The following is a 26,003-nucleotide window of genomic DNA, read 5'->3' as shown; positions in this document are numbered from 1 at the left end:
AATCTCTGAAGAAAGCAAATATGTCATTTTAGGGCTCATAATAGTCCTAGGGAAATAGGACATAATAAATATATCCTACTACCTAAACTTGGTTTCTCCCCTGGTGCCCAGCACTGGGCTCTGCACACGGTGGATTGATGTTTAATAAATGTGAGCTCTGTACCTTTGTTCCTAGGTGAAGGTATATATAAAGCAGATTTTAGAAGGTCTCAAGTACCTCCATGACAATGACATCCTGCACTTGGACATAAAGGTATGGCCTCACTACAAAACTGCTCTCTATTGGCCCTTTGGCAGGTGAGGAAACAAGGACTGGTAGGATCCTGAAAATCCCTCCTGGAGCTCTGGTGGCAACAGACACATGGACCACGAGAGCTGGAAGGGACCCCAGAGATCATTTAGTCCAACTCGTTCCTTGCAGAGAGGGTAGACCTGAGGCCTAGAGAGAGGAAGGAGTGTGGTCCCAGCTACCTAGACAGACTGCCTCTGAGAAGGCACCAGGGCCCTGTGAGGTGGCTGTGTGTTGTTGAGATGATTTCCCCCGACATCCTCCCTGGTCTGTAAAATGGAGAGGCAGCAGAGAACCTTGGGGAAGCCATTTACTGCCTACACATGGTCCTCACCACTATTATGGTCTAAGTTTAAGCCTCCTCCACCCATGGGTGCTGTGTGTGTATTTGTAGGAAAGAGTGAACCAGGTTCTTAGGAGAAGGTTTTACATTAGCTGCTCTGTTACTGAAGGTAGCAGTAGCTCCCCTCTGGGGACCCAAGCTGCCAAGTAGAACAGAAATTGGAAAATGCTATTATATCTTTTCTTCTCTTGTTTTCCCAAAAAGTTGGGACAATTTATTTTTGTCCTATACGGTTTTCATTTTGATTTCTTGAAAGCTCTGAAAAACAGGCTTTAAAAAAGCTCATAGTGTTCTTGACTATGCCTTTAAACCCAAATCATTCCAGCTTTCACCGAATGGCAATAATAGGCCCAGCCCAAGCCTGTGTGGCTCACTATTTAGGGACTGAAGGCTTAGAACGAATGTAAACAGCAATTGTTTTCTGTTCTGGCCAGAAACTCTGAGGGTCTTCCCCTCCCAGACTGATATCTTTGGGATAGGATATTGGGGTATCTTTTGTCGAAATCCTTACCTCACCCTCAGTCATTGAATGGGCGTGGCCTCAGAACAACTGAGACCTGGGAAAGACCTTAATTGAAAAAGGAAAGGTCACCCCACTGCATCCTGGCCCATTGCCAGCTGTCTTGACCTTTATCTTGGCACTGGACTCCAGTGACTCTGGAGGAGAGAGGGAGGCTGACGACTTTGCACAGATCTGCCTCACTCACACCCAATTCACATGCAAGTCAAGAAATCTTATTCATGATGTCCCTGGTTGTCTTTGTGAATGAAGGATGAAGGACAACATCTATAAAATGGATGTAATAATGCACTTCACCACATTAGTTACTGTGAGGAAAGTGTTTTGCAAATTTTTAAAAACTACATAAATAGAGTCTCTCTTTGAAACTGAGCACCATCTTGTATATCTGCCTGTGAAAATTACTTACGTGACTGCCAAGTGTGAGTTATAGCATCATAGAATTTAAAGTTACAATGGATTTCAGAGATCATTTACTCCAACTCCCTTTCATCTGAGATGTAAGGAAATTGAGGCCCAAAAGAGATAAAGTGAAGTACCAAAGCCTCCCTAGCAAGTAATTATACTTATTATAGAGCCACAGTGAATCAGAGAGAGAAGGGGCCTGACAGGCCATCTCACCGAATCTCCCACCCAGACCAGAAGTCTCCACTACAGTATCCCCAATAGAGGGTCATACAAACTGTTTGAACACTTCTGACAATATGGGGTTCACCATTTAATGAAAAAGAAGCTCATCCTATTGTTGGAAGGTTCTTGGCACAAACAGAATTTTGCCTTCCTCTAAATGGCACCCAATGCTTGTAAGTCTGCTCTCTGGAGCTAACCAGAAATGATTTCATCCCATTTCCCCATGAGAGCCCTTCAGATGCTTGAAGCTGTGCCTCTATCATCCTCAAGTCTTCACTGATCTAGGTGAAACATCCCAGGTCCTTCAATCCTCCAGTGGCATGGTCTCCTCACCAACTCAATCACCTTCCACTGAATGTGCTTCAGTCTGTCAGTGTCCTTTTAAAAGTACAGCGAGTTGCTGACGTTCTCTTCTCTTTCTCTGTTATCAGCCTCCTAACATCCTAATGGCTCACCCAACCAGGGAAGATATTAAAATCTGCGATTTTGGCTTTGCCCAAAAAGTCATCCCCTCGGAGCCCCAATACAGCAAATTTGGCTCACCGGAGTTTGTCTCCCCAGAAATTATTGCCCAGACCCCTGTGACGACTGCATCAGATATCTGGTGAGAAGCAATGGTTTGTAATCTACCAAAAGGCAGGGATATGAGGAAGAGAAGACATCCCTTGCCGTTGTTTTTCCTTATGGTTTATCTTTAATGTGATGTCAGAGCTTCCTTTGAAAAGACCAGAACGTTCTAGCCCCTCACGTTGCTAATTAACAACCACCAATGCATGGATTTTCACAGTGCTTTCATAAAACCATAGACAGTGCTATGAGAGGATCGCTGAAACTCTCTGGAACAACCTTGACCCAAAGCATGAATCCCTGCATGACCTCCCTAATAACAAGGTCACTCAGCCTCTCAAACAGAAGTCCCAGAGGCAGCTTTAGAGTCCATAAAATGGCTTTACATCCATTGTCTTATTAGAGCCTCCCAAAAGTGATAAGAGGGTGGCAGTTAGATGAGAGGTTAGACCAGCTAGTGGAAAGAACATAGAATTTATTTGTTTATTGTCTTCCCTCCCTCTCCAGCGAAAGACCAGAACATGCAGATACAGTGTTCCCATCACCTCAAAAATAGACTATGCCTCCACTCAAAAGTGTACCTGTCACCATCACCCTCCACCCCCTCCTATGGGCCTTGTAGCCCTGCCAGGCAATTAGATCCCAAGCATCACCCAGGCTGAGACCCAGTCTATGACGTGATTACTTTGGCTGGCTGGGGAGATAACCAAGTCTTCGACAGTCAAGTTTATTCATGATTAAGCTCAGACCAGTGGAGGGAGCAGAAGGACATTCCCTCCCATCCCCCAGCCCCCTGTCTATGACACATCCCACCTCTTTCTAATGGCTCTACTAACTACCCATTGCCTTGACTCCACTCTCCCCTTCTCTCATCCTGTGATGGGTGCTGATTTTATCTGCACATATCATCCCATAATTACTTCCTGGGCTTCATTTTCAAGGGGGAGATGGGGATGGGATTTAGTAGTTAATAGGCATGCCAAGACCTTTAAAAATTATTGCTATCCTTTGTTTTTATATTCCAATTATTTCTGGATATACCTGTCCCCTATGCCCAACCCTTCTCTTTTACCAAAAAATAATTTAAGCAAAACCACCGAATTCATCTGGCAGTAAAAGCACTATTCCACACTCATATTCCCCAGTGATTAAAAAAAAGGGGGGGGATGCTACCAAGACTATTCATCCAGCTTTGGTTGCTTACCACCCCACCCCATGTCTCCCAGCCTGCCTTGCTGTCTTAATGGCCATTATCAGGGGTCATCTTCTAGAATTAATTGGTACCAGTTGTTGCTTCCTGATTGAGGTCACTTTATCCTGGAACATTCATATTATCCCACTTAGATCTTCAACCTCAACAAAGATATTCACCATTAATGAGAAGTATCATTCACAGGTTCTCTATAGTCCTGGGCTGTATCTTACCAATAGCTATGAATTCTTTGAGTTCCTTTGGCTTACCCATTGCTATTCTAATTCCCAAGTTACATGTGGCTCCTCCCAGCTCCCTTCAGGTTACTGTCTCAGCCAATCCCAAATCACCATGTGACACTGAGCTTTTGCTTTTTCTACAGGGCTGTTGGTGTTATCACCTACTTAAGGTAATCAATTTTCTGTCTCCTAAATTTTCAATCTGGTGCCCCCTGAATTTCTACCTTAGTAAGGATTCATCCAATGAACACCTATGTCAAGAACAAGAACAGGACACAATAAGAATAGGGTTAGAATCTCAAGAACAAGAATACAAAATAGGGTTTAGGGTTTTGTTGGGTTTTTTTTTTTGAAAAAAAGGAAAGAGATTCTGGGATGGGAAAAGGTACCAAGGTCACACTTCAATGGCTAATTAAGAGATGCTTATGTAGCTAATGTAGCTACAGCAGCTAATGTAAATGTCCTACCTAAAGCAGCTTCTGCTTATCAGAGAAACCAAACTCAGGCGTGCCTTCTTCAGGCACTGAAGGGCCCAGGTCACTTGCCTCAGTCATCCATTGTGTTGGTTTTAGGAAGATGTCAAGAGAAATGAAACCAGAGCCCTCCTTCCTACTGACATCTCAGATCGGGGTCAGCTGTGCCTCTGAATTAGCCCAATGCTAATAGCCAGACTTCCCTCCCATTTTCTACTTCAGTTTGACCTGCACATCCCCATTTGCTGGTGAGAATGACCGGGCGACTCTCCTGAATGTGCAGGAGGGGAAGATCTCCTGGACCACCCCCCAGGCAGTCCACCTGAGTGAGGAAGCAAAGGACTTTATAAAGGGGATCCTTCAGCAGACACCACAGTAAGGACGTTGCTCTTCACATCCCACATGACTTTGCATTCCAATTCTCTCCAAGCGAGTGTTCAGAATCATAGAACCATAAACCATAGATGGGAGGAGCCTTAGAACTTAGACGGTCAAAGCTAGGTAGATCCTTAGAATTTAGAATGTCAGAAATGGGAGAAACCCTGGAACATAGAATGTCAGAAATGGGAGGGGCCTTAAAACAGAATGAGAGACAAAGGTGAAAGGAATTTGGAACAGACTCCATACTGTTAAAGTTGAAAGAGCCCTTGGAATATAGATGGTCAGAGATAGAAGTGATAGGGTTTGAGGGGTTCAGGGACCCCTCAAGAACTGAAGTAGAGGACAGGATCATCTGGAAAGAATTCATGGACTCAAGCAATCTTTAAGTCAAGTTGGCAAAAGTTAATTGTTACACTGTCCAGCAGGCAAAAGTTCTTAAGGAACCTGTGACCTTAGAGGGTTAAAGTTTATATAGGAAAAACAAGTGCTAAGTATCCTAATTAGGTGATTCAAGGTGAGATTAGGGAGTGGTTAAGGAGTGTCAGTTCTTAAAGGAACATGCATTTGCTCAATCTACTGCCCAGGCATCCTACCCAGAGTTCACTAGGAAAAGGAGGAGGGGATGGCACAGAGATGTGTGCATTTTAGGTCTGCTGTGGCACTGAGTTAACTAGTGATCAGAGCCGACTGAAGATTGTCCAGTCTGCTACCAATCAACGTCTTGTTTGACAAGATAGATGTAGGAAGTGTACGTATATCTTGAGTCTAAGATACACATAATGAGGAGTCCAGGATGCATATAATGAAGCAGGGAGTTGGTATAGATAGACTGGTTGGTACTGAATATCTTTATGAACCAGTTCATAAAGCCATACAAAGCCAGTTCAAACTAATAATTCCTACGGGTGATTTGTTGCTGTACCAAGGAGAGAGATAAGTGTTTCACTGGGGCCCACTCACGAGTAATTGCTGGGCATAGTGTCCTTGGGCTGGGGAGAAACTGCCAGAGGTAGTGTTTTTGAGGCTAGAGGGAAATATGGTCTTGGAATTGAGGTCCAAGCACAGGCACCCAAGTACCATGTCAGAAGGATGCCAATAACAAAGAACCTGGAATGGTAGCCCTAACAGGACTTTAGAACAAACTCTGGCTACACTGTAGTACATAGAACATAGAATGTTTGGGGTTGGAAGGGACAAACACCTGATTCAGCTTTCCAAGAAGAACCAAAGTCCTCAGCTACCTGACCTTCTGGCTTTCCTCGCCTGGTCTCAACCCCTTTGTCCCCACAATGTCTACTGACATGACCCTGAATCACAGGCACCTCGCATGTGCATCTCACCTCTCCTGCCAGTCTATAAGAACAGACTACCTGGTTTAGAAATGGAAGGATAGTAGAAATCATCTAGCCCATGGACTCTCTTTTGTAGATGGGGAGAACTGAGGCTGAGAGGGAAGAGGTTTGTTTAAGATTGCACAGTAGGTAAGCAGTAGAGTTGAGATTTGAACTGAAGTTCTCTGATTCCAAATCTAGTGTTCTTTCCACTGCTCCCTGCCTGTTTCTACCACTAGAGCCCACAGTTGCAAAGTAGACTTAGTAGATGTTTGCTAAGTCGATAACAATGCACCTTTGTACAGAGCTGCAGTCCATAAAGCATTTCCTCACAGTGATACTCTGAGGTAGATAGGACAAGGATTATTATTCCCATTTTACAGGTAAAGAAATTGAGATTCAGAGGACTCCCCAAGGATCACAAGTTAGTGTCAGAGCTAAGATTCGAACCTGAGTCTCTCCTGTACTCTTTCCATCACATCAAATCAACTAAATTTCTCTTGTTTGGTTTCTAGGGCCAGACCCAGTGCTTCCAAATGTCTCAGCCACCCTTGGTTTATGGTAAGTTGACTTGGCTTGACTTTAACCCCCTTCCTACAAACACCAGACCCATCACAAATACCTGGAAAGAAATGAAGGTGGGAGGCATTGGTGGGAGCAGAGCCAGCCTTGGGGTAAGAAGGGAGGAGCCTTGTCTCAGGAGGGCCCTTTCTCCATTGGGCCCCGCAGGGGCTTTGTCCTTCTAGCTGGTACCCACAAAGAATGGGATGAGACTAGGTTGGTTCCTTTGTGAATCATCAGAACCAAAACAAAGGCTGTAAGTTGCTTCACAAGAGAGACAGACAGACAGAAAGACAGAGACACAGAGAGAAATAGAGAGGGGAAAAAAAGAAGAGGAAGGAAGGGAGGGAAGGAAGGAAGGAAAGGAGGAAGGGAGGGAGGGAAGACTGCCCTCTCCCACTTCACCATTTCCACTAAATGGTTTCACTTACTGATCTGTGGTCCCAAAGCAAAAGTAAGAGAGGAGGAGGGCCCTAGAAAGCTCAGCCTCCAAGTGCACTCACTCAGCCTTGACACTGGGACTCCTTGGTTGAGACCCTCCAAATATCCTGAGATACTCACACTCCGCTCAAGTTAAAAAATGAAGTCAGAACTGTGGCCTCCCCTCTGAAGAGTCAGCTAATTCTCACCTCTCCCTGACGGGTCTTTTTTCTTTCCAGAAACCCTCGATGCCTCCAGAGGAGGCTCACTTCATCAACACGAAGCAACTGAAATTCATCGTGGCCCGGAGCAGGTGGCAGGTGAGTTGTGACTCCTAATGTCCTCTCTGGGGCATTACATGCTGGACTTTGGTGCTGTCCCTCTCACAGGCCTGGCCAGTACCCAGGAATAGGACTTGGGGTAGAGGGAACTGAGGTTTATTATCACTCTCATGTTCAGGGTAAAATTCAGCCAGTTTGCTGGGTGGTCTCATGGGCTAGTCACTTAAGGGAAGAGAGAAGGGAATAAACATTTTTCAGCACTTCCTATGTCCCAGGCACTGTGCTATGTGCTTTACAAATATTAGCTCGTTTGAGCCTCAACGGCCCTTCAAGGTAGGTGCTATTATTATCCCCATTTTACAGAGGCAAAAACTGAGCATACAGAGAGGTGAAGTGACTTGCCCAGAGTCACACAGCTAGTAAGTGTCTGAGGCTGGATTTGAACTCAGGTCTTCCTGATCCCAGTGCTCCATTCAGTGACTATCAGAGCTAGGAGGGCCCTTAGAACATAGAGCATCATCACTGGAATAACTAACATTTATAAGACACGTTAAGCGTTATACAATTCTTATCTCATTTTGAGCACAGAATGTGAGCGCTACAAAGGACTTTTGAACAAAGAGCATTAGAGTCTAAAAGTACCTTGGAACACAATGTCAGAGCTAGAAATGTAGCATATAGGATGCCTGAGCTGGGGAGGCCTTTAGAACATAGACCCTAAAAGCTAAAATGGACCTTAGAACATAGACTGTAAGCACTGGAAAGAAACTGAGAACAGAGAATGCCAGAGCTGGAAAGGACCTTAGAGACCCTTTAGACATAGAGCTCCAGGCCTGAAGTCAAGAAGACTCATTTTCATGAGTTCTAATCTGGCCTCAGACACTTAGTAGCTGTGTGACCCTGGACAAGTCACTTCACCCTGTTCGTCTCAGTTTCCTCATCTGCAAAATGAACTGGAGAAGAAAATGGCAAACCACTCCAATATCTTTGCCAAGAAAACCCCAAATGGAGTCACAAGGGTTGGACACCACTGAAACAACTCTACAACAGATATAGGTGTCCATAGAGGCTGGGAGAGGGAGAGGGTCAGGGGTAATATTTGCCCCAGGGGTGTCCAAGCACTCTGCTTAATTAAAGGTCTAGAGTCAAAAGGGGTCTCAGAGACCATCTCCTCATTTCCTAAGGGATGAAACTGAGATATCGTTGGGCAGAGGAGGCCTAGTGTTTAGGACTGAGCCTTCCTCTTTCTGTCTTGAATGAAGCAACATGTCCAATGCCTTCATTTTACAGATAAGGAAACTGAGGCCTAGGAAAGTGATTTGCCCAAGCTTACAGAGGTCACAGTGACATTTGAACCCAGGTCACCGTCTCATTTCCTGAGCTACCTATCTGCATCTAGTGTGGGAGGGTCACATTTAACTCATGAGTACCAATGAGTTCCCCCACTTCCCTCACTCTTGGCTATCCCATCTTTCCTACCCACCCTTTGCAATGGCAAAGATTTAACCAGATTTTTACTGAGCCTGCCAAGCCCAGGCCTTGGGGTTCCCGAGCTGTGCTTTTGCCTGACAGCCTCGGCATTCTCCTCTTTCCTCCTAGCGGTCTCTGATGTGCTACAAATCCATCCTGGTGATGCAGTCTATCCCAGAGCTCCTGCAGGGCCCTTCTGACAGCCCATCCCTTGGCATCTCCCGGCACCTCATCAAAGAGGCCAGCTACTCCACCAGCAGCTCCTCCTCGGACAACGAGATTGCGGCATACTCCCAGGCCAAGTCCTTGCCACCTTCACCAGGAACCTACTCCCCTGTCTTGCCACCCAAGAGCCTCCTCCGAAGCTCTGCCAGCCTCCCCGAGGAGGGTGAACTCCCTGCAGGTGCCACAGGGACTCCGAGAGGCACTGACCACAGATGGGAACAGAGTGGCAAGCTATCTGCTCAGGATCCCCAGAGGTTCTGGGAGCAACCTCAGTTACTGAAGACAGCCTCTGCTGCTAGTATGACCTTCAAGGAAGGGGAAAGTGAGACTGGAGGGGTAGCCTCAGCCCAGGAGGGGGACAGGACAGCAGCCAAGGGGACCACCTACGTGCCCCGGCAAAGTGTTATCAACAGTACATTTTCCTGGCAGGCTTGTGAGGCCACAGAACGAGAAGGTACATCTCCTGTCCATGATTACAGGAAGCACTTGGAGAGAGCCCGAAGGAACCTTCTGAAAGGCTGGTACTCCAAAGGAGCCCTTCGGGGCCTGCGGGAGCCACTCCTGGAACACTATGAAATGGAACAGGAGGAAGCCCGGGAAGCCCACATGGGCCCACTGACCAAGTCATCATCTTTTGAGACAGCCCTCAGGTTACCTGGCTCCACTTCCCTTGTTTCCAACCGAAGCCATTCGTTTGATGACTACAGGTTAAGAACCAGCAGTCCCTTCCCAGAGCTAAGTGAGGGGAAAGAGCAGAGCAAGGACCTAGCCACTAGTACTACTAGTGGGGCCCCCTCCGCTGCAGGCAAATCCCCAAAGATCAGCCACTCACAAGGCCCAAGCGGGACTACCATCCCCCCAGCACCAGCCAAAGACCAAGATATCATGGTGGGAGCAGTCTCCCCATCACAGGGTACTTCATTGCCTGCCTCTTCAAGCCAGAAAGAAGGAGGATCAGTCCTAACTGCTAGACCCCCTCTGCCCAAAAGTTCAGGTTCAAAGGTGGCTGGCACCTGCCAGGAAGGTCAGTGCCCCACCTCATCTGTCCCACATTCACAGATGGCTTTGAGCTCACCTTGGAAGGATAGTTCCCTAAAGAGCTCAAACCCCTTTCTGTTGAGTGAATCCACAACTATACTCCAGGGTGAGAACTATCCATTGGTACCCACCCCTAATTTACAAGCAGCCCCAGGATCAGCCACTGAGGACAGACAGACAGATGACTCTCTGAAGCGTTCAAACCCGTTCCTCTCCAGTGACCTGGGGCCCAGCAGTTTCCCAACCACAGACACTGGACCCTCAGCTTCCACCAGTGATGAGGGTGGACACAAGGATGGATCTCTAAAGCGATCTAACCCATTCCTGTACAGTGACACAGGGTCTGCCCTTCAGGAAGGCCACCAGTTCACTGGAATCCCTGGAGACACCCTGAAGAGATCCAATCCTTTCCTTTACCATGACCCAGGGTCTGCTCCTTTGGAGGGCAGTACTGCCTGGGATACCACCATCCGACAAAAACAGGGCACCCCCAGTTCAGTCTTAGCTGGCACCCAAATGGAAGCGCTACTGAAGACGTACAGCTACCTCCTCCCAGGTCAGCTTCAGGCAGCAGACTCCTCTGGGCTGTCAGCCTTCCAAACTCAAACCAACCCATTCACAGGTTCAGTGAGTGAACTCCATGGTTATTCAGGATCTGCTTTTCAGGGGGACATTTCTCCATCAGAGGCTGCCCCAGGTTTGACTTCTAAGAGTGAGTATTTCTATAGTGCCATGGAGTCAGCATCCTTAGAGGATGTTGTGGAAAAGATGGTAGATTTGTCCAAGGAGATGACGGTCCTAGCTGACTCAGTGTCTGACCAGCAGGGCACAAAGGCACAGACTGTACCCAGGAAGTTTTCCTATGGAGAGCGTGGGGGCTACGTAGGGGTTGGGGGCTATGGCAGTTTTGCTTTTGGGGGAGAGGGAAATGTGCCAGGCCAGAGGCCTGTGTGGGCTGCCAGAACCTGGACTGAGTCAATATCATCTGAAGAGCAAGAGGAGACAGTGCCAGAGAACACTCAATCTGAGACAAAGTCTGCATCCCTCCCCGAGATTGTGGAAACTGGCAAGGACGTTGGGAAAGAGATTGGGAAAGATGCTAGGAAGGAGACAGGTAAAGAGACCGGAAAAGGGTCAGGGGAATTCCTCTCCTGGGAGGAATTTGGCAAAGGCTCCCAGGTCTCCTTGGTGCAAATCAAAGACCTTTCTGAAGACTCATCTATTGGAGACAGAGTGTCTCTAGACATCTCTGAAGTGGAACCAGCCTATCTAAACTTGTCTGATTTGTATGATATCAAATACCTTCCTTTTGAGTTTATGATTTTCAGGAAGGTCCCCAAACCAGTTGAAAGAGAAGTCCCAGTCCAACTGGAAGCAGAAAGCATGGATAGGACAGATTTAGAAGAAGCCTGGCACAAGCAAGAAGAATTTGGGCTCTTTCCCATTAGAGCCACTGGGCAACAGAGAAGTCTAGAGATAATGGAAGACTTGGACCCAATGGAACTCATGAGTAAAGACACCAAGGGTCTTACGGACACTGGTAGAAAGAAGAGGAAATCCTCCCCAACCAAACCTGGATTCTTCAGTTTCTCTGGGAAATACCAATCTCTAGACAGCCCAGTTGAACACAGCCTGAAGAAGAAAGTGAAGGCCTCTGTGGCCCATATTTCAAGAATCCTGAAGGGCAAGCCAGCCTTTGAGCAAGAAAGACGAGAAGGTACAAACCTCCCTCTACCTGTGACAACCACGCAGTTACTGGGAGTGGGGAGAGGAGCGCCAGGGCAGGGGGGGACAGGAGAGTCACAGAAGTTTCATGGTTAGGGCTAGGAGGCAAGACAGGAGGAGGAAAAGGAAAAAGGGATTTGGGGAGCATTTGCAGCAGAAGTAGGGAGGCTGGAAGGAGAGGGAGGTTTCAGAAGGAAAATGACAAGTTCCATTTTGGACTTGAGTTTGAGGCAGCAGTGGGACATCTAGGCAAAAATGCCCAGCAAGTAGTTGGCAACATGAGACAGAAGTATCTACCCCATAGTGTTGTGGAGGCTCAAATGAGATAATGGATGTAAACCATACAAAAGTGAATTTTTATCAGGACCCAGGCTTGAGTGAAACTGTTCCAGGGATCAGTAATGATACTGATGAGCATGGAGGCCTCCAGAAAAATAGCTTATATCTTAGGTCCTGATTATAGAGCCTTCCAAAGGACTTTCCTCAAGCCAACCCCATGAAGTTGGTAGTGCAAATATCACGAGCCCCATTTATAGCCAGAAGACAGACAGATCATATTGAAATGAATCTCTTCTCTCATCTCTTGTCTTAACAATCTTATGTGTGTTCTTCAGGAATTTCATCTGAGGCATAATAAGGTAGCATTAAATTGGCTAACATTACCAAGTTTGCACCATTGGGGTAGAATAACAATAGATTTTATTCATCCTTGCTATAATAAACATATTCATGATGAAACATTTCCTAAAGACCCACCTTGTGTTAGGTGATGGGCTCAGTTGTCCTCTGTAGTTTGGTGCAGAACAAAGAGGCCTGCATTTGGGATCAGGGATTAGATGCCTGGTTCTGCTACTTGCAATCTACATGACCTCAGGGCCTTAATTTTCTCACGCTCTAAATGAAAGATTTGGATTAGAGGAACAGCCACACACACACTTCCAGCTCCTTACCTTAGTCAAGCTCTCACACTCAGCTTGACTGTTCCTCACAAGACAGACACACAGTCCATCACCTGGTTGGTGTCCAAAGCCTTTACAGCTTGGTGGCACCTGCTTTGGTTGGTCTCTACAGACAGTTCAAGAATCCAGGGTCTCCTTCAAGCCACAGTGACACTCCAGCAGAGCATATATAAAAATAGGAAAATAGGACTCATCTCCATATGGCACCCTAACACAAGTGGTCTTCAAGGCCACTTTTCTGGAGGACAGGAAGCTCTTTATTTTTTTTTAATTTTCACATTAGTCATATTATAAAGAAGAATTATAACCAATGGGATGAACCATGAGAAAGAAGAAATAAAACAAAAAAGAGAATAAATAGTATGCATCGATCTGCATTTAGATGTAATTCTTTCCCTGGATGTGGGTGGCATTTTGCATCATGACTCTTTTGGAGCTGTCTTAGAACCTTGCACTGCTGGGAAGACCCAAGTCTATCAAAGTTAGTCACCGAACAATGTGGCTGTAACTGTGTATCATGTCCTCCTGGTTCTTCTCCCCTTACTCAGCATCAGCTCATATAAGCCTTTCAGGTTTTTCTGAAGTCTGCCTGCTTCTCGTATCTTACAGCATAATAGTATTCAATTACATTTCATCTACCACAATTTGTTCAGTCATTCCTCAGTTGATGGGGATTCCCCTGAATTTCCAATTCTTTGCCACCACAAAAAGTGCTACTGCAAACATTTTTGTATATGTGGGTCCTTTTCCCTTTTTTATGATTTCTTTGGGATACAGACCTAAAAGCGGTATTGCTGGGTCAAAGGGTATGCACATTTTTATAGTCCTTTGGGCATAGTTCCAAATTGCTTTCCAAAATAGTTGAATCACTTCACAACTCCGCCAACAATGCATTAGAGTTCCAATTTTCCCACATCTTCTCCAGAATTTATGATTTCAGGAAGCTCTTTATCTGGGAGCATTTGAATTTATTCCTGCTCAGAAATAGGGGGATAAGCTACATGGCCTCCCCAGTCCTTCTCATTAGATAAGTTTATTTGGAATGCAACCAGATCTAAACTATAGAACACAGCTGGAGTGGCAAATGGCAACCTAGACTTTTGAGTCCAAGGACATGACTTTAAAACTTTGTAAACATGTTAAAATTTTTAAAATAAATAAATAAAGCCATAGGATTCAGAACTGAAAGCAATCTTAGAGGTCATCCATTGTAAGTCCTCCATTTTATAAATAAGGAAACTGAGGCCCAGAGAAGGAAAGTGACTTGCCTTAAGTTATATGATCTCTATGTAATAAGGTTAGATTTTCTTTAGGGTTCTCAAACCAAGTCCCCAGGGTTCCTTGGGTGTTATTCAGACTCTCTCTCTCACTCACCCCAACTCTTACCCCAAGCATAACTATTTGCCCATTTAGCCAAATGAATAATATGTCTTAGTGAAAAGAAATAAAGGTCTATAGAGTGGTGGTACAGATAGATGAGTATTCTAGCTTGAAACAAATATGGCCAGCATGCAACCCACTTCAATCCAAGGACATTTATAAAGTATACTGAGCCCTGTGCTGAAGCTTTAGAAGAGACAAGGTTTGGATAAGCTACATTCCCTGATCTCAAAGAGCTCATAGTCTAGTAGAAATATAAGACACCACACAAATAGCCATTATACACAATACTGTGTTTTAAATGCATAGAGATAGTTCCCCAAAAAAAGGCTAAGTGAGGTCCTAGGGGAAGGTCCTTCCAAGGAACTCAAGGAAATCTTCTTAGAAGAGGGGACTCTCAAGTTGGGTTTTAAAGGCTGGGAAGAATTCAAAAAGAATAAAGAGGAGAAGAATATGCCAGGTATTGAGATCAAAGGCAAAGGACAGGAAGTGGGAAGAGAAGGCTTGTGTTCATTGTAGCCTACTGCTCAAGGTAACTTCCTCTTCTCTCTCCTCTGGACAGTTCTGGAGGAGGAAGAGGCTTTTAAGAAAAAATCAGGATTGTCCCCATTCAGACTCTCTGGAACGAAAATCAAAGACAGAGGTACGTGTTGGAGCCACTTATTTTTTTTAATTGATCAATCAAGTCTACATTAAGCATTTACTATGAAATGGCTTCAAGGATAATAATAGTAGTTGTGGTAGTAGTAGTAGCAGCAGCAGTAGTAGTAACTGACATTTTTAAGGTGTTTCAAAGTTTACAGCAGCCCTATGAGGACAGTAGCATAAAGGGTTTCTTAGTTTATAAATGAGGAGATTGAGATAACTTGTTCAAGGTCATATAGCTAGCAAATGGCAAAGCTGAGATTTGTTTTTCTGTACAACCCCCTGTGCCAATTGCTCGATGTTCTGTGGTAATCCATTGGGCTAAGCAGTATCCAGGGTAATGAGGCTTTTGAAAAATGTTCTGGAAAGCTCCCAAGGCATCATCATCTTCCTCCCTCTTGCCAGATCTGCTCTCAGGAAAAGCTCTGACCTAGATGACCTAGATGGTCTCCAGGTAACCTTTGAAAGGCTGATACAGGTATCAGCATCATGGGGTGGTCCAGCAATGAGGACAATCTGTCTTCTCTGTGTGTGAACCTTTGAGTTATTCCATACTGCATCTGTAGGATAAATAGCAGAATGGAACCTTGTCAGTCAGTCCTTAAAGATACAGTCTCTGCCCTTGAGGAAATTACAGTCCAGTTTCTCCCAGTTGGGGAGAAAATAAAATTAGCAAATTGAAGGTTAATTAATAATACAAAAATATGTCCTGTTAGGGGGTTCATGAAACAGAGAGATCAGCACAGACTAGAATAGTCACGGAAGATTTTATTGACCTGAGCTTCGAAGGACAGGGTGAGGAAACTGAAGAAGAGGGAGGAAAACAGGGTGAAAGAACAACATAATTCAATTTCAAACTTAGGATCGCTTTAGTCAACCCTGTCTATGAAGACATTTGTCCACTGGTCCATATGTCTGAAGTCACTGGCGTCCCTTTATCTGTCTGTCTATTCCTCTTCAGCACCATTGTTTGTAAAGGAGCTCACAGATGAGGCCGTCATCCTGGGCCAGCCCATGACACTGTCCTGCCAAGTTTCCGCTCACCCAGCTCCACAGACGGAATGGTTCAAAGGTGACGGCTCTACCCTGAATCTTGGGAGATGGGATTCATCCCTTAATACACAGTCTAATCCCTACATTAAAAAGTAAAGCCAAGTCATGGTAGAGTTTAGGAATCACAGAATGTCAGAGCTGGAAGGAGGCACAGAATATGAACTGCCAGAACTGGGAAGACTCTTAGAGACCATTTGATCCAACCTCCTCATTTTATAGATAAGGAGACTGAGGCTCAGGAAGATTATATGATTTGCCCCAAATTCCACAGCTAGTTCATGAAAGAACCAGGACAAGAGTCCATGTCTCCTGGATCCCAGTTCAGTATTCTTTCCACTCTGACGTGATCCGTTCCTATATGCTCCGTTGATGTGCCAGCCATTAGACTCTATCATGAACCCTACTCATGTGAACACAATGTGACCAATGAGGTATAAGATTAGCATCTTTCAGCTTGGGAACAGAATATTTCATAAAGGGTCCCAAAGAACTGCTTATTACATATCCTTGTCATCTCCTTTATGGACCCACCTTCAGATCTGCTTCCCAGAGTCAGGCCTTTCGTTCTATCTCCTTCATAGATGGGATCCCCATTCAAACCAGCAGCAGGCTTCTCATCTCCTCCACACTCAAAAACTTCCAGCTTCTAACCATACTGGTAGTAACTGAAGAAGACCTTGGAGTGTACAAGTGTACTGTGAGCAATTCCCTGGGGATGGCATCTACAGTTGGCATCATTAGGAAAGCAGGTCAGTCTGCCATACTGCCTCTGTGTGAAAAGCAATTGCACTTTTCGTGTCTGTGAGTGAGAAAATATATGATGACAAAAATTTCTGTGATTTCAGGAAAATTTTAAAATTAATGCATGAAATTTAAATGAATGAATGAAAAGCATTTAAAAACCCCTTACTTGTACCAAGCACTATGCTAAGATCTGAGGATCCAGATACAAAAATAAAACAATTCCTCCCCTCAAAGAAGTTTAAATTCCAATGTAGGAAATACTACTTTTCTGGAGGCAGGGGAGGAGGAGAAGGAGAAGGAAAGGTCAAGGAAGGGAGTTATGGCCTAGGAAATCAAAGATGGTGAGTGAAGTATAGCAGTATCATCGATATGCATTTCAAAAGTACTGATACATCTGTGTGCGGGGCATTTTATTTATTCCAGGTAGAGATGACATAATATTATAAGTCATACTGCATATTTTGTAAGAGCTAATATAAAAATGGCAATGCTTGGGGTCCATATAGATTTTTAGCCCTTTTGAAGTAACTCCACAGCATCTCTGGGGTCTGCAACCCTAAAGCCCCTGCTTTAAGACATTCTCCTGTAAGATGATTCCAGGAATCTTTGAATGGATGGCACGTCTTCATTCCTGAATAGACATACCATCTAGGTGGGGCTTCATTTACCCCTCGTTCAGACTCTTTCTGCCATATCACAGAGTATTTCCCCACTTAGAGCCTTCCAAAATGTTGTCATTTGCCCTATTTAGCACCATGTAAACATAGGATGGGGACAAATTGATTTGGATTTGAGAACTCTTAAACCGGCCTAAATGACCCTGGACATTCCTACATGCCGTAACTAGGAATTCTGATGCTGGGGGTGGGGGAAGAAGAGGGGAACTGAGCTGAGCTGGAGAAAGGAGAAGATAGCCCACCCCATCCCAGTATCATTGCACAAGGAGAAGATGTTGCTTATTTCCCAGAGAATCTAGTCCCTGCTGTTTAGCGATCATGTCCTAACCCCTAAGAGGAAACAAGGCAAGAGGAAGTGAGAAGTGGGAGTCTTGGGTGTGGGGATCTAGCCCCAGGATAGGACTGAAAGCTTCAGGAATGGCACTGAACTACACAGAGATTGTGAAGGACTGTGAGGCACGGGGTGGTGGATGTGCTTATCCCTCATGACAGTTTTCCAGTCAACTGTCCCCAAGCCTCATGTTCCTCCACTGGTCCTGCACTTCCTCTACCCCTGGGACAAATCCCTCATCCCAGTGTCCTAGTTACAGCTCTGTGCACCTAACTTCCCTTATAACTCTCTGTGACAGAAATACCCTCCTCTCCTCCACGCCCGGATATTGGAGAGATATATGAAAATGGGGTGCTCCTAGTCTGGAAGCCCGTGGAATCTCACAGTCCAGTGACTTACATTGTACAATGCAAGATAGAAGGTAATGTGAGACTGGGTTTTGGTTCATTCTCATCGTACCCTCCTTAAAAGTATATCTAAGTTTGTAATGAGTTCACCAAGGAGCATAAGCCTTCTTGGGGCAAAAACAACATGACAGCTTTCTGATGATTGCACATGGAAAAGGGAAACCCAAACAGGAAATGGAAGATGATAGTGGAAAGAACACAGCACTGGAAATTAGGGGACCCAACCCCAGCTCCTAGCTGTGCAGCTTTGAACAAATCATTAAATGTCTCTGAGTTTCTTTACCTTACTTCACTTAACCTCTCCATCTCTTCATCTACAAAATGGAGATGCTAACACCTCCCCACCATACCTTTCAGAGTTATATGAGGACCAAATGAGATAATGTATCTGTATTTGAACATGGTGAACATAGAAATATAAGATGAAATGACTGCAAGAATGATGCTGCTCCTTGCTGGCTTAAAGGAGGGCTTTGGAGCCCATCTATAACTTTGAAGGTCCATCCCTAACCTCTGGAGTTCAGTCCTGGCTTCTCCCATAGCATCATCGTCAGAACCCAGAGCATGGGATATCCTAGGACTTAGCCTGGAGCTGTCACATTCCTAGGAATGACAATATGACTAGAGTAGAATTAAAATCCCAGATGCCTGCATCTGGTGGAACTCTCATAGTGTTGACAAAATAGTAGAACCAAAACCAGACCTAATAGATGGGCCATTGAGTCTTGGACATGCCACCTCCCATCCTTCACCTGCTTGCTGAGCAGGTCATCTGTAGCCAAAAAGGACAGCCTACATACTGTTACTAACAGCTCCAAACCCCCATCCTCTTATGACTCACACAGGCGGAGACTGGATCACACTGGCATCTGACATCTTCGATTGCTGTTACTATGCCAACAACCTCTCTCACGGTGGAATGTACTCCTTCCGAACAGCCTGCGTCAGCAAGGCAGGCATGGGACCATACAGCAGCTCCTCAGAAAGAATCCACATTGGTGATCACAGCCAGATGGGTAAGCAGGGAGTAAAGGGCACTCAGGATTAGGTTATATTAAAAACCTGAGACCTTTTAAAAGAAAGAATCACTTTGTAAAACTCTCAGAATATTGTTTTGTGAAGAATTGTATTAAACACACATATATTTACATAGAAAAAGATTTTACAACAATTTCATCTGCCCAACTTAACATTTTGAACATTTTCTATTATTGATGTAATTGCAGTACAGAGATGCTGGATAATAATTATTTAGCTCCCATATCAGCAATCAACCAGCAAGCATTTATTTAGCACCTTCTATTGGACAGGAATTGAGCTACGTTCTAGGGATACAAAAACGAAAAATTAAACAATCTCAACTCTCAGGGAACTTGTAGTCTATCAAAGGAAACAACATGTACTCACAGAAGTACATACAGATTAAATATAAAATGAAAACTTAATTAAATGCAAGCTGGCTAGGAAGAGAGTTGGGGGGTTCAGGGAAGACGGTGTGTAGACGGTGGTACTTCCACTACATTTTGAAGGAAATGAAGGATTCTCTGAGGCAGAAGCCTGGAGGGAGTACATTAGAGACACGGAGTCCGGCCAATCTGGCCACTACTCTCAGTATAGCATCTGACTTTGTATTTCTTTAATTCAACAAATACACTGTTTCTCTGGAGGGCTAGGGGAGATGCAAGGTTTAGATGAGGTATGGTCCCTTCCATCACAGTGCTCACAGTCTGACAGGTACATGAGGTTCAAACATGTATAATAAATAATGATGATACAAAGCATCGTAAGAAAAGTGTAGGTACAAAACAGAGTGATAGATGGAGGTCCAACTGGCGAAAGGGCATTGCTCAAAGCTAGACGCTTACATGATACCTTTAGCATGTTAAAGGGTACAAGCTCATCCCCTTATTTTGACTTAAAGAGCCCCTGAAAGCTTTATAGTTAAAGAGCAGTGTATGAGTGCCGATGAGGTTATGAGCCATACCTCTCCTCAGTCTTTTAGACAAAAGTCCTGTTGTCAATAATTCTGACAAAATTCTGGCAAAAAATAAAAAACGAAGTTCTCTTCCTCTTCAGATTCTCATTCATTCATTTATAAAATATTTATTAGCAAGTGAATTTTTTAGTGTTCATTCATATATTAAATGCAACTAAACATTTATTATTATTAACATTGCTTCTAGCTAGGGAAAGAGGGAGAATACAAAAAGAAGCTCTACCATCCCTCCTGACTTTAGAGAATTCATACTTTAACTGAAAGTACGAGACTAGCACATAGGAAACAATTCATGATCGCATATAAATGCTCAGTACAATACATAGGTATGTGACCTACTTTGTATAAATGCCTGTTAAACAGAATTGAGAGACAGCAGGTGCTACAGGATATCAGAGGAAAGAGGAAGATGCTTGAGGGCTGAACTAGTCAGAGAAGGTTTTGTGGGGGACGTTAAGGCTGGAGCTGGGCTAGAAGAGAGCATTGTAGACAAAGGGAACGACATAGGCATAGAGGGCTGGACATCGTTTGGAGGGATTCTGGAACCTGTCAGCCTACAGACTTTGCTGAAATGGAATTCTTCCCTTTCCAGACTCTGAACGTGGTAGGAGATGGCAATCCTTGAGCATGCCAGCACCTAGTACCAATTGTTTTTGCCTTTGTCCAATAGGACCAGCCATCATCCCAGATGTGTTCCCAGGGGCTACCAAGGAGAAGAATGGGAAAGCCATTCCAACTCAACCTCTCTCAGGCCAGCAAACCTATGCCTTTCAAACAGAAATTCGGAGGTAAGGAAGTTCATGGCAAAGAAATGGGAACAAGTTACTTAGCCAGATAAATTTAAGCAAAGCTCAATATTTCCAATTTCTTATTGTAATATGTCCTCCCTAAATCCAGCTCTCTACTGACTTCCCTGTTTCTGTCAGTGGCCCACCAATCTTGACTGGTCACCCAGATTTGAAATCTCAAAGTCATCTTTGACCTCCTCCTCTTTCTCTCACCTCTAACTTCCTCTCAGTCCCCAAGTTTAATGCTGTCATACAATCAGAGCAAGTCAGAGCTGGAAAGACCTCAAAAGCATAGCGTGTCAGAGCTTGAAGAACCTTAAAACAAAGAGCATAAAATGTGCATAGAACATAGAATGTCAGAGCTAGAAAGGCCTTTAGAACATAGATGACAGAATATGAGAACTGTATGAAACCTGAAGATCATAAGAAATAAAACGTTAGAGTTGGAAGGAATCTTAGGACGTAGAACGTAGAAAATTAGAATTAGAAGGGACCCTAGAATGTTGAATGTCAGAACTACATTGGTCCGTAAGGATATAGAACATAGACTATCATAGCTGAAAGAGAACTTAGAGATCCTACAGACCAATCCCCTCATTTTACAGAAGGAAAAAGTGAAATCCAAGGAGAAGTGATTTGTCCAAGTTGGAAGAAAAATGAGAAATAAGGTCCTTTTCTCCCCAGTTTTATGGCTTTTCTAACATCATAAAACCTCCTATCTCTTCTAGGAACAGCAAAAAGGGCTCCACTGCTGGTAGCAGCTATGCCAAGGACCTTATACACCCACCTGACTGTGACACTGAATAGTATAGAAGAGAAGAGTGGGGCATTCTGGAAGGCCAGGCTAAGAACAGGACTGTGAATACCATAAATGACAGCCTTTGCCACACTGAATTGCAGGCTTCATGGAACTCAAAGAGCTCACTGATGTTATTCAATCGTTTAGTCATGTCCAATTCTTTGTGGCCCCATTTGGGGTTTTCTTGGCATAGATACTGGAGTGGTTTGCCATTTCTTTCTCTAATGCATTAAGCAACAGAGGTTAAGTGGCTTGCCCAGGGTCACACAGCTAGTGAGTGTCTGAGGTCAGATTTGAACTCAGATCTTCCTGACTTTGAGCTCAGCACTCAATGCACTGAGCCATTTAACTCTGCATCACATAATGGAGCTTAGACCTGAAGAAAAAAAAATCTTGGAAGTCATGGCAATTGGGACAGTGTCCTATTCATCTTTGTATCTTCCCTCATGCCTGACATGGTCATCTAAGTTAAGCAGTTTAGAAGCATTCAGATTGTTGAATCTAATCGAATTGAATTGAATTGAGGGTACCATCCCTTTGTTCAAAGTAAGATGGAAAGTGAAAAATAATAACTCATTGTTACCTACTTCTTTGGGGTAAGATCAACCAGAGATTTATACTTAGAGATGGATGATGGTGTTTCTTGGTCCAACAGGGGTCGCTTCAGTGTTGTACGGCAATGCAGAGAAAAGTCGAGTGGGCGAGTCATGGCAGCAAAAATCATTCCCTACCGTCCAGAAGACAAACTGGCGACACTCAGAGAGTATGAGGTCCTGAAGGCCCTCCACCACTCCAATATTGCACAGCTCTTTGGGGCCTATATCAGCCCCCGACATCTGGTACTCATCTTGGAGTTCTGTGCTGGGCCAGAGCTACTTCACTGCTTGGCTGAAAGGTAAGCCCAAGCTCAATGAGGTAGAGGCCTGCATCCTTTACCAACTACCAGGAAAAGTCTCTAAGAACTAGAAAGCAGTGTGAACACAGTCCACTTAGGTCAAATTCATTAAATTTAGCTGCCTACCAGAGATTCATAGAATGGCAGAGCTGGATAGAACCCAAAAGATCATCTAATCTAGAAACTCTTAACCTGGGATTCACAGAACTATGAGATCAGTGAACTTTGGTAGGAAGAAAACAGTGTTTTAATTCTAAAATATATTTTTTGAAAAATTTATTTTCACTTACTTTCCACTGGAATTTAACATTTCCTTTCATTGTAAAAGTAGGCAAAAAAAAAAATCACAGCAGTATTCGTCTTTACCAGACTACCAAAGAAGTTCCATGACACAAAAGTAATTAAGAATCTCTGTTCTAGTCCAATCCCTGCACTTTATAAATAGGAAAACTAAAGCCTGGAAAGGGAAATTGATTTGCCCTAGTAAGCAAGTAACCTACTCAGTAAGAAAGTGGCATAATTTGGTCTAGGACGCTGGTCTCCTCACATCCATGTCTGATAACTCTCTCCAGTATACCAAGTTGACCCCAATCAATTTGGATATACCAGTGAGTGGTCAGATCACATATCCTAAAATACAACTTCATACAGGAAAATCCTGATGTGATAGGGTTAGCCTGTAAGGCAAGAGTTAACTGTAAAATCCTAGACCCATAGGATTTCGAATGGACTGGCCCTTGGACATCATCAAGCTCATCCTTCACCTTTCATGAAAGAAGAAATTTAGTTCAAGGGAAGTTAAGTGAATTTCCCAAAGGGTGGCTACTGTCAGACTTAGTGATACCTTAAGTCACTACAAAAATCCGAGCACTTAACATTTATCTCATTGTGCCCACCCTCCTAGGTCAACCTATTCAGAGATGGAAGTGAAGGACTATTTGTGGCAGATCCTCAGTGCCACGGAGTTCCTCCATGCCAACCACATCCTGCATTTAGACCTGAGGTCTGAAAACATGATTGTCACTGAGTACAACTTACTCAAGATCCTTGACTTTGGCAATGCTCAATTCTACACCCAAGACAAGGTCCTTCCCACAGAGAAGTTCAAAGACTACATTGAAACCATGGGTAAATTAGATCCAACAGGGTTGAGTTTGCATGAAAGTGAAAGTAAAGTTTTCCTTTAGACCTCCTGTGCTTGCTGCAAAAGAAAATGTGAATCCTCAGCTTGGCATTTAAAGTCTTTCATAACCCTTTTCCAGCTCATCTTCTCAGGCTTATTTCATCTTATCCCTCTTTATACACTCCATGATTTGGTCACCTTGGCCCTCCTTTTTTTGGTTCCCTAAACTTGGCATCCCCTCTGCCACTATCAGTTCTTTGAGCAATCCATCCCTCATGCCCCTTTCTCATCTCTGCCTCTTGCAATCGCTGGCTTTCTTCAAGTTCAGATGCCACATCCTGTGAAAAGTCTTTCCTGATGCCCCTCGAATATAATTCTATATATATTTGTCTGTTTACATGTCATATCTCTTCCCCTGCCCCACTCCCAAGAAAAAGCTTTTCAAAGGCAAGAACCGTTTTTTGTTTTATCTTGCAATCGCCATCACTTGGCATGCTACAAGTATGGTTTTCATAAGTGTCTCTTTTCACTCCATTGCCCAATATCTGTTTATCTTTTAGCTCCTGAACTCTTAGAGGGCCACGGAGCCATCCCACAGACAGATGTGTGGGCCATCGGTGTAACAGCTTTCATCATGTGAGTCTGAGCGGGGAATAGGGTGGAGTTACCTATGTCTTGTGATTGTGGGAGGGAACCACATTCAATCTGTCTTGGGTCTGAGTTTACCCAGGGGACCATGGGGAGAGGAAGCATACAGGGTTTCATAGAATCCCCCATATCTCTTGACCTAACGTGTCTCTGGTGTACCAGAAAACCAGACCTCCTTAGGGACAGAACTCATCTGCCCCAATACAACCAACTTATGTTGGCTTTCTCCTCTCTCCTGGCCAGGATGAGTGCTGAGTATCCTGTTAGTAACGAGGTGACCTGTGATCTGCAGAAGGGCCTGAGAAAAGGGAAGATTAAACTGAACCGATGCTATGCTGGCCTGTCAGGAGGGGCAGTATCCTTCCTCCAGAGTGCCCTGTGTGCCAACCCATGGTAAGGGGCCCCTCATTCAGCACCTGGCTTCTTTCCCTGCCTATGTCTCCCAAAGGAGATCACAGAGCCTATATCAGGGCAAAACCAACAGCCCCACAACACAACTTATTCCTACTCACAAACAATTCAATTCAGTTAAACAACAAATTTATACCTCTTGAGTACGAGGACAATAGGCTCAACCTTGGGAAAGATGTACATTTTAGATATGTCAGTCCTTGCCCTCCTGAAGCTATAGTATAGTAAGAGGACTTGATACAAACCCAAAAAACCATAACTCACAATCACAAGAGTTCATCAGAGAGGTGCAACCAAAATTGTACGTGATGTCTACCTGACCAAGGGAATCAGGGAAGTCTTCTGGGAGGAGGTGTCGTTTGAGCTGGGTTTTAGAGATTGGTAGAAATTCAGCAATAAAGATTATGTCTTGTGTGTATAAGTTTCAGTAATTTATTTTTTTAATTTTTTTTTTTAGTTTTAGTAATTTTAAAAAAGCAACACACAAAAAAAGATGATGTCCCCTTTAACATAAATCTTTGGCCTATTTGTGTATACTGAAAGTGTAAGAAAATAAAAGCAACTCAGGTGATCCAAGGCACAAGGAGAGATTCTCTCTGGCCAACATAAAAGAAGTGAGGAGAGGACATTTCAGCAAAAGAGACAGGCTGAGCCAAGGCATGGAGGCAGGAGAATGCTCAATACTCTGCAGGGAATAGAGAGAAGTCTAGTTTGGCAGACACTTCTCCTGGTGTATGGATGAAGGAGACCTCAGAGTGCCATGGGAAAGGCAACCAGCAAGGGAGTCAGAAGACCCTGGTTCCAGCCTTGCCACCAGATTGCTTTGTGATCCTGGAGGCGAACCTTCTCACCCCTTTAACCTCTCCACCTCCCAAATGGAGAGGTGGAATTCAGAGAAAGAGGTTCTCCAAGGTCCCTTCCGGTTCTAACAACCAATGAAATAAGACAAGTCAATGCACACAAGAGATAGATTGCTACCATGTCTAAGCTGTGGTCTCCTCTGATTACCTTAGAACCTCTAAATCTAAGGGCAGGGTCAAGAAGTAGCCATCTGAGTAGCTGAAGGTAGCAAGAGCCAACATATATTGAAACCACGCTGTGCCTAGGAATTGAAGATTGCATACTTATTAATTTCAATTCAACAAACATTAATGAAATACCTCCTAAATATGAAGTCCTACAGTGAATAACAGGGAGACAAAAACAAAAAATGGCACATCCCTCATCCTAACTAGGATCCCTAGTAAGGGAGATAACACTTAGGAAAATAAGTATAGTTATGAAAGACAATAGAGTATGGGCAGTTAGAAGAGATCCAGGCAAAGAACTGTGAGAAGTCTGAGGATGGGGAGTCACTCCCAGTGGATAGGATTCATCCAAAAAAGCATTTTATAAAATCACACCAATCACACTGTGCTAGTCACTGGGATACGAAGAGATAAAGGAAACTGTTTCTGCCTTC

At 44.2% G+C, this 26,003-nt stretch overlaps 1 protein-coding gene across 14 annotated transcripts in view; it reads left to right on the top strand.

The window, feature by feature from the left end:
- The window catches only part of OBSCN (obscurin, cytoskeletal calmodulin and titin-interacting RhoGEF), a 322,112-nt gene that overhangs the window by 294,318 nt on the left and 1,791 nt on the right, over nt 1-26,003 (top strand). For all 14 annotated transcript variants that reach the window (XM_072652736.1, XM_072652782.1, XM_072652744.1 and 11 more), the window contains 17 exons: nt 176-253; nt 2,214-2,386; nt 3,924-3,950; nt 4,476-4,628; nt 6,481-6,526; nt 7,186-7,266; nt 8,827-11,677; nt 14,587-14,667; nt 15,631-15,741; nt 16,304-16,471; nt 17,773-17,895; nt 18,727-18,897; nt 20,548-20,665; nt 22,120-22,359; nt 23,264-23,487; nt 24,043-24,118; nt 24,374-24,523. In XM_072652736.1, the coding sequence (XP_072508837.1) occupies nt 176-253; nt 2,214-2,386; nt 3,924-3,950; nt 4,476-4,628; nt 6,481-6,526; nt 7,186-7,266; nt 8,827-11,677; nt 14,587-14,667; nt 15,631-15,741; nt 16,304-16,471; nt 17,773-17,895; nt 18,727-18,897; nt 20,548-20,665; nt 22,120-22,359; nt 23,264-23,487; nt 24,043-24,118; nt 24,374-24,523 (4,871 nt within the window). The remainder of the gene's footprint in view (nt 1-175; nt 254-2,213; nt 2,387-3,923; nt 3,951-4,475; nt 4,629-6,480; nt 6,527-7,185; nt 7,267-8,826; nt 11,678-14,586; nt 14,668-15,630; nt 15,742-16,303; nt 16,472-17,772; nt 17,896-18,726; nt 18,898-20,547; nt 20,666-22,119; nt 22,360-23,263; nt 23,488-24,042; nt 24,119-24,373; nt 24,524-26,003) is intronic.

This window comes from Notamacropus eugenii, chromosome 1 (assembly GCF_028372415.1).
Source record: "Notamacropus eugenii isolate mMacEug1 chromosome 1, mMacEug1.pri_v2, whole genome shotgun sequence".
In the NCBI taxonomy this organism is placed as follows: Eukaryota; Metazoa; Chordata; class Mammalia; order Diprotodontia; family Macropodidae; genus Notamacropus; species Notamacropus eugenii.
The sequence above is the reverse complement of the archived record's forward strand: the minus strand, read 5'-3'. Positions and strand labels throughout refer to the sequence as shown.